We start from the raw sequence: 13,751 nt of genomic DNA on the forward strand, positions 1-13,751 counted from the left end.
CCTTCGTACTCGCCTAATAGGCTTTGTGAAATAGGAGTTTATTTTGTTTTTTCCTTAAGTACCTTAGGATTTGCAGGCATAAAGTGGGATTCCCAGCCCCACGTGAGATGCACCATTCAAACTTTTCCTTAAGTGGTTGAGACTTGAAGACAAAGTGGGACTCCAAATTTCTGACAACAAGCTTTACTTTTTCTCCCCCTTTTTATTTACTTGACTTTTAAAGTTTCCCAAGTTCCAATAGGACTTGAAAGTTCAACAAACTTTCTTCCTCTCCACGTGAGGTGCAGGTTCATTTAGCATTTATTCCCTTTTTTTATACGAGTTTTAAAAAAAAAACTCACGTTACTGTTTACTTTAACGAAAAATCATATTTTTATATTAAAAAGTTAAACCTGGTATTATTAACTTTGCCCTTTATTTTACCTTTATCATCAAAACTCAAAATTTTCAAAACTTTTTCATTAGTTTTCTTTTTTCTTATTTCTTTCTTTTCAACTTTCACCTTCATCTAAGCACGGAACTTTGAACCAATTTGACCCAAGTTTTCTGACGGCAAGTTTCACTATTTTTTATGCGACTTTAAGGGTTTCCAATTTGAACAACTTGACTTTCCAATTTCAATAACCTCACTTCTCCATGTGAGGTACTTGACTACAAATTTGACCCAAGTTTTCTGACAGCAAGTTTCACTATTTTTTATGTGACTTTAAGGGTTTCCAATTTCAACAACTTTGACTTTCCAATTTCAATAACCCCACTTCTTCTCCACGTGAGGTATGAGGTGCAGATTTCATTCACACCCCCCTCTTGCGAGATGGCTTTCAGCAAAAATTCCTCTTTTTTTTTTCTTGGCTCCAAGACACGTGGTTTTCCTCCAAAAGCAAGAATCAATTCCGATATACTTGGGCTTTCGAACCTCCATTTGGATTGTGTAACCGTTGATTTCCAAGTGAGAATGGGTAAAGGTTTGTTGGAGTTCATATCCTTTTCAAATTTTTTCAATTTACCATTATTTCCCCCCTTAAATCGCAAAGGCTTCCTCATGTGCAGGTCATAAACTCTTTCATTTTTCTGCTGCATTGTTCTCTTGCTCATCAGTAGTCTAAATTTCTGTAGTCTAAATTTGATGTTGGTAGCTTCCGTAGTCTAAATATATTTGAACTTTTCCTTTATCATCAGTAGCTTTCAGTATCACTTTGTCTTAGTTTTTGACATGGCTGTTGGACAACTATTTTGCAGTACCGAGTTTGTTGAAAACAGTTGTTGATTCATGGCTCCAAAGGTGAGAATTGCCCCTCTGAAATTTGTAGTAACGCACTCTTCATGTCTGCCATACTAGATTGAGTTTTTGGTGCGTTAAGGTGTAATTATCACCTTCCGGCATCTTTGTTTCCATGTAGAGAATTATTTGATTGGTCTTGACGGTAGACATTGGTCACCCCTTTTGTGCTCCCATCCATGTGTTGTCTTTGATACTTGCCATCCTTTCTCATGAACACTTGTACAAAGTGATGCTTTTCCAAAAATCTTTTGTAATTTTGATTTGTCTTCTAGTTATTTGGGTGTTAATGCAAAGGTTGCCATGTGAATGAGTTTCCCAAATAATTTGGGAAGTTTGACAACAAGCTTTTCCTTCCCTGTGAATTTGGGACGGCTTGAACTTCCTTTTTTTCTTTTAGTTCAATCTTCACGTGGCAGAGAAGTAGGTTTCTTTTAGTTGTCCATTTAGCGCCCGTTTGTTTGACCGGATTAGACAGGATTGGACTGGACTAGACTGTAGTCCGTTGTTTGGTGTGCTCCAGGATTAGGTTTAATGAGCTTAGGTCGGACTCGCTCGGATTAAAGACCTCCTTACGCGTTCTTAACGGGGATCCCCAATTTCGGGTGGACTCGTAAGCCCTTCGCCGTTCTGATAGAGAGAACCACGAGAGAGTCGTTGGTCCTCATCTCTGCGTTTTCCTTTATCGTCATCCTTGCCTCCCTCATCGTCGTCGTCCTCACCCTCATCTCTTTGTCTTCCCTCATCTGCATCTACTCGCCCTTATCTGCTCAGAGTTGTCAGGTAAACTTCGAAACTTCGATTTATTTCTTTGATTTGTTTGAAGATCGTGATGTTACTGAGCTTTATTTGATTTTGTTGTTTTGGGTTTGAGAAATTTTCAATCATAGACCTCTGCACTTGAACAAATTAGGGTTTTGATGTTTGGGTCAAATTGAGATTATAATTTGGGGTTTTCATATTTCAACTATTCATTCAAATCCGAACTCAGAAACCATGCTTGGCCATAAAATCGACAAGTTTCTTTTGCAGAAGGAACACATACTTCCATCTCTGTTATGTTAGCATAAATCTGTGTGGTTTTTCGTTTTTATGTTCTTGGTTCACGAATCTTTACTAGTTTCTCTTTTTTATTTTATTAAATTTCATGTAGGGTTGGATGTTTGTGAATTGTTTGGATGAGAATTTATGTGAGTTGAAGAAATTTTTGTTATGCACTCTTTATATGAGATTATGAGAAAATTAGGTGTTAGTCTGAAGGCATATATAAGGAGATCTGTATTACCAGGCATGTTTGACATTAAAATCCTGGCCTATTTTATAGGGCTTATGGAGTTTGGATTACAGTGGAAACTCTGAATATCTTCATTCAGCTTTTAGAGAAACTTTTGCAAGAATTTTCGTCTTTGGTCTCATTTTATTTGTTTGTTTGATTCTTTGTGAGAGGCGTAAAGATTTCTTCTGATAACAAGGAGAGATGACTAGTGAAAGGATTGTCTTTACTGGTGCATGGGCCATGAATTAGACATTTTTAGTTGGCATAAAATGTACTCTACTTTTGTGCCACTGGGAAGTATATGAAAGTGGGAGCAATTGCATACAAGTTGAGTTATAATGTGTACCCAATGAATTTCCATAGTTGTTCTTATAAGCAGCTAATCTGAAAATTTCGTGTCCTTTCATACTTTGGACTTTCTATATGGCAGGAGGGTTAACTAGCATGCATCCTGAATGCATTTGGATTCATATACCCACCTCCCGCCCACCCCTCCTTTTAAAGTGAATAAAAAACACTCACAACTCTGTTCATTCACAGGAAAATACTACTTGTTAACTATGATGGCTTTATAATTAAGCCTTGCGACCATGGTTTCACAACTAAGCCTTGCTATATCTCACGTGACAAGTGATGAAAGAATCTGGTTTGTGGTTATGTTCGAAGTCGTATCCTCTGTTTGGTTTTGTTTCTGCATTTTTTGATTTCCTTTTACCTTCCTCGGACCACCTTGTTTGAATGGCATTGGAGATAGGCAGGAAGCAATTCCATATGTCCTGTCAATGCCCAACCATGATATTACAATGTGAATGTTTTGTACCATGTGGGGTTGATTCTGAACTGCAATATTCTGTGGTTGTTGGTTGCAGAGAAGAGGAGCATAAACGGAAGTGGCCAGTGCTCAGAACCCAAGGGAAAACAAGTAACAAACGACTGAAAACCCTCAAGTCTAGAAGAAGGTATAATTCCTAAACCCATAGATCAATTTTCGACATGGATCTATTGAATGTAGTCCTTGGATGTGTGAAAGTTTGCGTTGCATCTCTGTGAATATGACTTCTGTGATATTATAGAAAAATCAAACTGTTCAGGCAATATAAAAAAGGACCCACCATTTTGTAAAACTTCATGGCTGTTTGATATTTGATCGTATGAATTTAACTTTAGAAATACACTTCTTTAATTAGGTGGTAAAGATCCCCAATTCCAGTGTCCTACATGTTTAATTGGATGACAATATCTTCAAAGGAGTGTACTACAAGTTTGAACTATGTTTAATTGGATGACAATAGCTTCTTTTCCTGTTGAATGCTATGTTTCCGATGAATAAGTTTGAACTACAAGTTTTTTTCCTAGATAGCAATTTCAATAAAGGAGGCGGTCTTCTTGTGGTTTTTATCATACAAACTGTTTGTTCATAGTGAAGTCTATATGCACTATGATTGCCACCTTAAGATTGTAATTTAATGTACCATTTCCATAGTTAATGTTGTGAAGTTGACAAAGGATTGGCGTATTTATGATGTTGTGTTGACAGTACAAGAACATGTACCCTCGGGACCATACCATGGTCACTTCTGTCTGCTGCTGCCCACTGGTTGTTGTTACACTGAGTTGTATTCGACCCATTTGCTTGGACCCCTGCTGAGTTGTTATTCTGTGTTGCACGAGTTGAAAATTGTGGGAAGGTGAAGAAGTCAGCCAAAGGCTGTTGCTTGCTCCTCTTGTTGCTGTTCATGGACTGAAAAATTTGCTCTAGCTCCTTCACAAAGTTTATGGCACCCCCAACAATTGATGCTTGGTCCCCCTGTAACAAATATTTATAACAATATTAATTTGGTCCAATCCCCAAAAAAAAAATCCGTTTAAAAGAACATATGGGTAGAAATCCATGTGAGTTTTTTGGGTTAATCCCAAAAACATTTCAATCTAAAGAAAATGGAGATGCAAGGGACTTCTAGTTGTACTGCCTCCTTTAATAGTGGTTAAGCCAGTTTACCCTCACATTCGAGGTTCTGTGTTTGTGTATCTCCCTCCCGTAATATGACTTTTGTAAAAGAAAAACAAAAATAAAAACATATGTAGCTCGATGAAATTTTTTGGCCTTTTTGTACCTCTTGATTTGTTTCTTGTTTTCTTGTTTAAACTTGGAATACTTGTGGAGCCTGCTCTGTGTTCTAACAGAATTGAGGTTGTTTTTGTAACTAGACAAAATCTTGGAGGGAAAATAAGTGGTAAAACCATTTTATACACCAAGCCCAATTTCATTTGAATTAGGATATGTATTTATCTTTTCATTTATATTAGCAGGTACTAAAAACAAAACAATTGTCCTCTTTTTTTAAGATTCATAATGTACATGGCAAAAATATGCTCAAATTAACCCAGATCATGAGATTTGTAGCATTTACTCTATTACACAATGACAAAAAAATTTAGGGCGTTGGGCACAGGTTTTTGAGCTATTAAAATAGAACAATAATGTAGTTCTAGTCTAAGCAAACACAAATCTGGTGAACAGTACTGTTTTCATTATCCTGCTTCTTAGTCCGACATTGCACCAAACGCTTCACTAAGTTAGTCCAGCTTAGTCTAGTCTAAGCCAGTCCAGCTTAGTCCCTGCAGCTAGTCCAGTCCGAGACAGTCCAGTGCAACAAACGCACCCTTAAGGATTTGGAAATTTCCTTTCTTTCCTTCATGTCTTGTAGCATCTGTTGGTTTTATTTCAATGCCTTGGTCAAAATTTTGACACAATGTTTGATCAAAATGATAGCCACACAAGTCCTTCGAAAGACATCTGCTTCATTTTCCTTTCTCTGGAGTAATCTTTGAAGTCTAGGACATCAGTAACTAACCACTTTTTTGGGGCATATTGTTCTACTTTTGCCAACGAGCTCCTGCACTGTTGTTGATTGAATAAAAAACAGGTTGCGGTTGATATTTGGAGTCGAAACTTGTTATTTCTTTATCAAATCTATTGCTTGCCGTGACACCAATGGTTCCTTCTTTCTTAGCATGGACGATGAATACGGATCTCTTAGACTTGATTGGAACTTCACGGGGTGGTTTAGGCCACCCCGAAGAAATTCATGGGATTTTGGAGATTATTTCTGCTGTTGTCAGTGGGGAGTCCAGGTCCTCTTCCTCATTTCTCTTTTAAACGTTGCAATTTCCTTGTATGAACTGAAGGTTACATACTCTAGGTGGTTGATTACGCCCTTTTTTTCACTTTTGTCTGCAACACAACATTAAACAAGAGAGAAATAAATTAACAGAACTTGTTTCATACCTGGTGATGAATGTTCTTCCTTTGGATCTTGACTTGAAAGCACAAATGATTAAACTGCTTGCTCACTTTTCTGGCAGCATCTTGTTGCTTTTGGTATTTTTCCTCAAAGTTTCTCTATTTTTTCTGCAGAGTTTCCCCTCTCTTTTTCTATGTTTTTCTCTTGCTGTAGCTGATGCCTATTGATAGGCATCCCAAGAAGGCTCTAGAGTTTGTTACGTGGGGGAAGATGGAGGCCATGACCTCCAGTCACTTTCCCCTAACCTCTCCCACCAACTGTGCAGTTTTTCCCATGCCTTGCAGAAAAATAGGAGACCATGTTTTGCACAGTTTCTTCCCCCTTTTGTAGGAAGAAATTCACATTTTATTTATTTTATTTTATTTATTTATGGATGTTAATTTGTATGTAAAACTCATCCTCATCTTTTGGGCTGGATTACATTTTTGTTTTGCCTTGTAGTTTGACCCAATTTGTATGGACTCTATTTTTTTTATGTTTTCTATTTTTGTTGTTCAACACGTCTCTCTCACATAATTCAACAATCTATAATCCAAAATCAAAGCACTTCAATCTTTAGACTCTAGCGAACTCAATATATTTCGTACTCTCAAGACACGACTCAGAATTAAACAACAAAGAAAGAACATAGTGTACATGGAAATACTCTTTGTCCAATACGTTCTAATTGACTCTCTATCTAATCTATATATATAAAGCCAAGGGCCCATTGAATAGTATTTTTTTGGTGTCACAAGCTTCACAAAAAATAATTGGACAAAAATGCCCCTCAAATAAAAAACTTTAAAAGCAACCCAAAATAATGTATCAAATGTGGTATGGACATTTTCATCATTTTAACAGTATTTTTTTAATAATTAATTTTATTTTTATAGGTTTTTTTTTCAATAATTAGTACCTCACAATAGGCTAGCAATAATGTAATTCAATCAGTTGTTCATTAAATATTATTTTCTCTATTTTTAAATACATTCAAAACATCTTAAGAGACGTGTAATGCCAGTTATAAAAAGGTCTTTCACACGCGGATAATAATGTGATTAAATTAGTTGTCAAATGATTATTATTATTATTATTTTGAACAAATGATATTACCTACACTAACGGGAAATGGGTGAACTTAGCCTCACAATAGACTAACAATAATATGATTCAATAAGTTGTTTATTAAATATTATTTTCTCTATTCTTATTATAAATTCAATAGAGACCGATTTAATTATATGGATTCAGCTGCTTTAATTGGTTTATGAGAGGTTTCTTCTAGCATGATCTAAGATTATAAATTTACTTCAAATATTTGACTTTTCTTTTGTCAATTTACGCATATAAACACAATTAAAATGTGTAAGTTGCGCGTAGTACACTGTGATTCAAAAAATGTCTTCTGCATGCGCGTGAGCCCGTGCATGAAGGCTAGTACTAATTACACGGATGCGATTATGGATTATAAAAAAGGGAGTCTTAACGAAACAATTCTAGTACTATTCACTTTTAACGTTAAAGATATTTGTACTCTAAAAAATTATTCATGATACTATTCACTTACAACATATTTTTATTATTTTAATTAAAACTCAAAATTTTTAAATTTTTTTTATAGTTTTTCTTATAAAGAACCCAAGTGACTTTTAGGAATGGCTGAAGTGGCTGTTCATAAAGTGATGCCATCTTTTCATCTAATTCATACTTCATTACAAAAGTCATGTCTCTTGCGCAATGGTGCCGCTGCACTATTTGGTTATTTATTTATTTTATTTTATTTTTTATTAAACGCACTATTTGGTTAAATCTTTGAAATTAAATATTATAATATTTAATAAATATTATAACATAAATTTCCAACATACACAAATGCCAAAAACAAAGTATCAAATAAGAGCATAACAGATGGGAGAGAGTATGCCTCTTAACCGGTTGTATTTCCCTTTTTGATAGCTAAGTCCATATTTTTCAGAATGATTACAGGGATGCTACTTGCATTTTTTTTATGCCATTGTCTACTGTTCCCTACAGACTTTCTTTGTCGAAGTTTTGCTTTCTCAGAGTCTCTTTGTTTCTTGCTTGTTTATGGTTCTGCTTTAGTTGTTCTTGGTTGCTAATTGTGGTTGTTTTTTGCAAACTAGTTTCCCTTGCTGTCAGTTGCCTCAGTTGCTTTCATGTTGTTGGTTGTTTTTAAGTTAAGTTGTACCAAAACAAAATGGTCAATGCTGTATTGCAGTAAACATTAGAACGTACAATAAAGTTGTCGAATCTGAATCACAGTTGTTCAAATATATAATCTAATCCAATTGAAATCTATAAATGATAACTATTTAATCTCTCTATTTCAAACTTCAAACTCGACTACTGCAAAAGTGACTTCATTAGCTGAAAATGTCCAAGCTCTTAACAGTGCAATATTTATACACCAGAAACTATGGAAGATGAACAAATTTAGAGAGAAGAAATGAAAGCTTTGTATATATGAAATGTGAATCATCATACACTGAGCTGCTCACAACCTTTTATACATAACTAATCTGCTCACTAACTTTCTTACACAGTAAGCTTTCTTATAACCACTCTAACTAATTATTAACTGTTTTCTTGATGACATGGCATATGATGTGGCATTCCTCAGTCAACATAAGTCAACACTAGCCTTGTTTGCACAAGGATCGACTTTGAGATCTGTTGATGCACAAAATCAGTGGGGACTTTGGTACAACAGAAAATGTTAAGTTTGTGACCTTCGCTAGATTGCTCTGGTCACTAGTGTGGATAAGTATGTAAATGGATAGAGACAGGAAAGCAAACACAAGATGTGTGTGGTCCACCCAGATTGGGTACTGTGGATGCAAATTTCTTCCTCCTCGATCTTGGACGATTTTGCACCTACAAAACAATTAACACCTTAGGTTAAGGCCAAGAGCCTCACGCGCCCACGATGAATGGGGGGGGCTTTAGCCGAAGAACCTCCGATGCCAAAGTTAGAATTTAGAGAGAAAGAGTGTTTAGAGAATTTTGGGATTTTTGCCAAAGTGTTGGAATTGATTTTTTGATGAGAATAGGTGCCTATTTATAGAGTTAGGAGGTGGCTAGGGTTTTTAGGTTTAATTTAGGTTTAATTAGCCAATTTATTTGGCTATTTAAACATAAAATGAATGTTTTGGTGGTTTTTGGAATTAATTGGCTAGTTAATTAGGGTAATTAAAAAGGGAAAATGGTGGAAAAGGTAGAGAATATGATAGGCTCTTTTTGGATGGGAATGGCCGGACCTTGGTGTGATTTTGGGGTGATTTGGTGATGTAAATAGCCTTTAATATATTGATTATATTAATTGGTTGAGGATGTTATGGAATGTTTGAAATAAATGGCTAATTGAATAAGGAAAAAATGAGGTAAAAACATATATGAAATAGGTTTTGAATTGTTACCCATTTTGGGTACTCCTGACTTGGTTGATGGATGATTCTCAACTGCTCGCGTGTAGGAGACCCGGTATGCCTCGAGGGTATTTTTGTCCTATTTTGTCCAAAAATCCACGTGTCGCCTAGTGAATATTTTTGGCTCCACAAATGCCCCCACACCTGTTGGGCTGCTCGTAGGAAAGGGCAGCAGGTGTAGAGATCTTCTTGCTTTAGGAAACGTAGGATTGCTTCTTATTTTGATGTTGATTCTCTCTTTAATTGGAAATTAGGCCCTTCTAGGAAAGGGAAATAAACTTCTCTCAAAGCCTATTTAAGTCCACCTTAAGTGGGTTATTAAATCAACTTTGGAGAGCAATTTATTCTACCCCACAAGAGAGAGAAAGTTAGAGGATATTTGTTCCCCCTCCTCTAGCAATCTTCTACATCTTGCCCGTGCAAAGGACCGTCTTTCGTTGATTTCTTCATCTTCTCCGTGCCGCACCGATGTAAGAAAAATTTAATTTTTCTTGCCTTCTTCTTGGATTAGTGCTATTGCGGGGCAGCCGTCGGGGTGATGCAGTACGTCGGCTGGCAGGGGCCAGGAGTTGGCTCGGCATGGGCCGAGGAGATGTCGTGGCAGGGACCACTGCTTGGGCAGGCTTGGCTTGGCTTGAGCTAAGGGCAGCTTGTGCGGCTGGGGTCGCGGATTGTGGCGCTGGGGCGCAGTGCTAGGCGAGCCGCATGGCTCATGTCCTTTGGGCTCTTAGACTTGACTCGGGCCAGGCTGGCGATTGAGAGAAATGAGGAGATTGTGGGCCTCATGGGTTGCTGGAATGTTGGGTATGCAGGCCTTCTGCCTGCTGGAATGCTGGTTGAGCTCCCCTGCTGAGTACCATAAATGTCGTTGGCTGCTTAGTCCTCTTCGCTGAGAGAAATGTGGGCTGCTCCCGAAAGAGGAGGTGAGTAGGATCAAGGCAGATGCATTGGCTCGTCCAATCACTGTTGTGGATCTTGCTACAAGTGAAGATAGGAAAAGGGATATTCCTTGCCTGCTCAAGAGATGCCGGCTGAGAAAAAAAAACCAAAGGCTTCTTTCGCTCGCACGGGTTCGCCGACTGCCTTCAGGCTTGTGATTGACTTGACTTTTTCCAAGGGGACGAAAAATGAGGCTGCTAGATCTGAGCATGTGGCGCCTTTGGAGAGGTTTGCTATTATGAAGAGCGATAAGGTTGACTCTGCTGCTAAAGTGGTGTCAAGGCCCATTCCTTATGCTGTTGAGACTAATTCGCCTGTTGGGAATGAGGAAACTGCTCACGTAGGCAGCTGTGAGAAATCCATTAAGCCTGCTTATAGGGAGGCTGCTGAGATCTATGTGCTTTTGAAACCAGATCTCTTGAAAACATGGATGTTTGTGCCAAGTTTGTTGATGGCGTTAGAAAGGTGTTTGCCCAAGCTCGTTTGCGAAACATACGACCCAATTATAGAATGACTTCTCTACTTGCTATGATGCAGATATAGCAAGGCTACTAAGGAGACGGCAAATACTATGGCAAATTCTGAGCTCGTTGCTTTGAAGGGGTCTCATATGTCTGCCCCCACTCCTTTGCAGCTTGGGACCAAAAGATCGTTAACTTGAAGACTAGGCTTGACGCGATCCAAGTTAAGCATGAAAGTGCATAGAAGGAGATTGGATGTTACATACCTCAGATTCAAGATCTTGAGTTTGCAGTTTCTGAGCTTCGTTTCGCTGCTTATGCTAAGAAGGTAGTGGATGAGCTTCTCTATTTCTCCGGAAGACTTGCTTGCTTTTACTTTTAAGGCTTCCATTGGTGAAGTAGTTGGAGAAGTTAGTGCCCAGGCTGGGCAGTCGGGGGTGAAGCGCAGGATGATGCCGCTGCTAAGAGCGTTACGGCTGCTGAAGGTGTAGCGACCGAGTAGTCGTGGGATGTCCAAGCAGGTGTAGTGTAGTATTCTACGTAGCCTTTAGGATTTTCTTTGTTTTTCCTTGTAGCTCTTGTTTTTCTTGAACTCATTCGGCCTTTGCTAGTTGTTTATAAACATGTTTTCCTTCATCTTCGCTTCTTTTGTTCACGCTTTAACCTTTAGACTTGATAGACCAGTGGCAGGCATGCTACTTTTTTATAAGCAGACAAGCTCGCGTAGCCTATGCAGCCGTATGTGTTGGTGTAGAACTTTGCAAAGTTGTTAGCCATAGGGTTGGCAGCCGGATGCCTTACTTACAGAAGCAGACAAGTCCGCGTAACCACTAGGCTGTTAACCTTGACTTTCTTCAATTCCGTAGGTTGCGTAGCAAGTATCACAACACTTTAGGACTTGGTGTAGGTTGTTCCGCGCTTGGCAGAGGTGAAGCTTATCGACTACGTAGCATGTCGGCAGTGGATAAAACTTCGTATATGCACGCTAGCTTGTTTAACCTTTCACAAGAATGTGCAGTTGTATAAGTCTAGCGTGGCTTTACTGCTCAAAGGGCAAGCCGTAGGCAGTCTTCCGGAATCCGTAGGCTACCTTAGTGCATTCGGTAGCAGCTTTAGGGTTCCAGGGCAGTCGTCTGTAGGGCGTACTGCATAATGTGCCCCCTCCGTCTCTAGGGCCCGGTTCCCCACGGATTAGGCCAAGAGACCCAAAATCCTTCAGTTAGCTAAACCTTGAAAAAAGACCATTGTGGCTACTTCTAGGAATCCCGGCGCAAGCCATCGTGCATCTAGTTATACTAGGGCAGCCAGGCTCATCCACGTCTGGATATTCGGAGTGTAAAGTTTATCTTCCCGTCTTGGAGAGCTAACCCATATGGGTGTCGGGGAATTGGTTTACCCTCTCGTACTGGAGAGCATGGTTGGTCCCTCGGGGGGCGCAATTCCTGCGATGAGTCCCTAAGAATGGCGCATTCTTCTTTTGAAGTGCAGGAATGATCAGTTGTTGTAAGCATGCAGCCGAGCCAAGTTGTGATTACTTCTGAATTTCTCATTGAAAAATGAGTGAAACGAACGAGAACTTAACTGTAAGGTAGGAACTGCATAACAACTGGATAGTCATCAGTTTGTGAGGTGGTGCCCGTCGAGCTATTTGAGTCTTCAGGCTTTGATGTAGCGGGAGGTCACACATGGTACTTCCTCATATTGTAGGCGTTCCACTGCTTTTCGATCTTTTTGTCGTTTCATGGTGGCAAAGATGTAATTACTCTTGCCGCCTACTCTGTTGATCTTGTACCGGCCTTTCCAGATGGGATCCATCTTTTTGGAGCCTTCTCCGCTGGCAGTGATGAAGGTTTTTCTTATGACCAAATCTCCAGGCTGGAACTGCCGGATCTTGGCCCTTTTGTTGTAACTGGAGAGGAGCTGATGCTGGTAGGCTGCGATGCGAGTGATAGTATGTTTGCGCATCTCTTCTGCCAGATCTAAGCTTGTGGCCATCTCATTTCGGTTGCTCGTCTTTTGGTTGTGCGATATGCCCATAGACATCCTTGGAGTTCGTTTGGCCATTTTCTTTTCTTATTGGTGAAGTAGTCGGTTGCTACGATCATCATGCCTTTGCCCCTAGTAGTCTGGCTGGTGATTAGCTAGGACTCGGAATGAATTGAAAGCTTTTTCACCACCAAGTTTTTTGTCATTCGAAGGTCTGCTAGTGGGGCTTCGTACTCTGCTTCATTGTTAGATGCTTTGAAGCTTAGAGTGATCGCCTGCTTGGGCATTGAAACGTCTGGGGTGGCAAGAACCACGGCTGTTCACGTGCCTTTGTAGTTGGATGGGCCGTCGACATGCAAACGCCAGAAATCTCCACTGAGGGAGCAGGTGTGGCTAAAGTGTGCTCGGCTGCCTTCGGGGCATCGTTGGGCCGAGTTGTTACGTTCGTAAAAAAACTTGCATCTGCCAGGGTCTACGCCTTTATCGTCGCTGGTTTGGATTCGGCGAAATAGTGCGTCATGATGATGACTGCTTGCGTTTGAAAGTAAAACTTAAGCTTTTGGGTTACAACAATTATCACCAAAGTTAGTTTTTGAATTTTTAATAGCATTGAGGAGAGCTTTTGAACTGTAGAATACAGGTAGTCTGGCCCCTAGCTCTTCTCGCATGATGGTAGAGCTTATTGCTACTTTAGATACCGTCAAACATGCGAATAAGTCCTCCACTGCTTCTAAGGAGGTGATGTCGGGTACTTCTTCAAGTCCTTGAATGTGCATTGGCGAGCCTCATCCCAAAGTGCATGCTTCTCTGCTAAAGCAAAAGAGTCTGCCAGAGTTAGATCTTCTTTCATGATCAATTTTCCGAATAGCGGGTGGTCTGCTGGAAGTCCTTTTTGGAAGACTGCTCTAGCTATCGAGTCGTTGCATCCGACTATTTTTGCCTTCTCTACTTTGAACCTCCTCACATAGTCGCGAAGCGACTCCTTTGGGTTCTTCTTGACGTCGAACAAATGGTCAGACTTCTTTTTGATCGAGCGATAGGATGAATATTCTTTGGTGAAAACCAAAGAAAGTTCGT

The 13,751-nt window shown here is 39.4% G+C and overlaps 1 protein-coding gene and 1 pseudogene across 1 annotated transcript; one reads left to right on the plus strand and one right to left on the minus strand.

Annotated features, from left to right (window-relative positions):
* LOC126621146 (uncharacterized) overlaps positions 1-13,751 on the minus strand; it is a 53,310-nt pseudogene that overhangs the window by 12,730 nt on the left and 26,829 nt on the right.
* Positions 775-4,668, plus strand: LOC126621150 (uncharacterized). The gene is made up of 4 exons (XM_050289553.1): positions 775-965; positions 1,240-1,282; positions 3,425-3,514; positions 4,093-4,668. The coding sequence occupies exons 1-4, from the start codon at positions 815-817 to the stop codon at positions 4,166-4,168; spliced, it is 360 nt and encodes a 119-aa protein (XP_050145510.1). The 5' UTR covers positions 775-814; the 3' UTR covers positions 4,169-4,668.

The sequence above is a fragment of the Malus sylvestris genome, chromosome 5 (assembly GCF_916048215.2).
Source record: "Malus sylvestris chromosome 5, drMalSylv7.2, whole genome shotgun sequence".
NCBI classification, from domain to species: domain Eukaryota; kingdom Viridiplantae; phylum Streptophyta; class Magnoliopsida; order Rosales; family Rosaceae; genus Malus; species Malus sylvestris.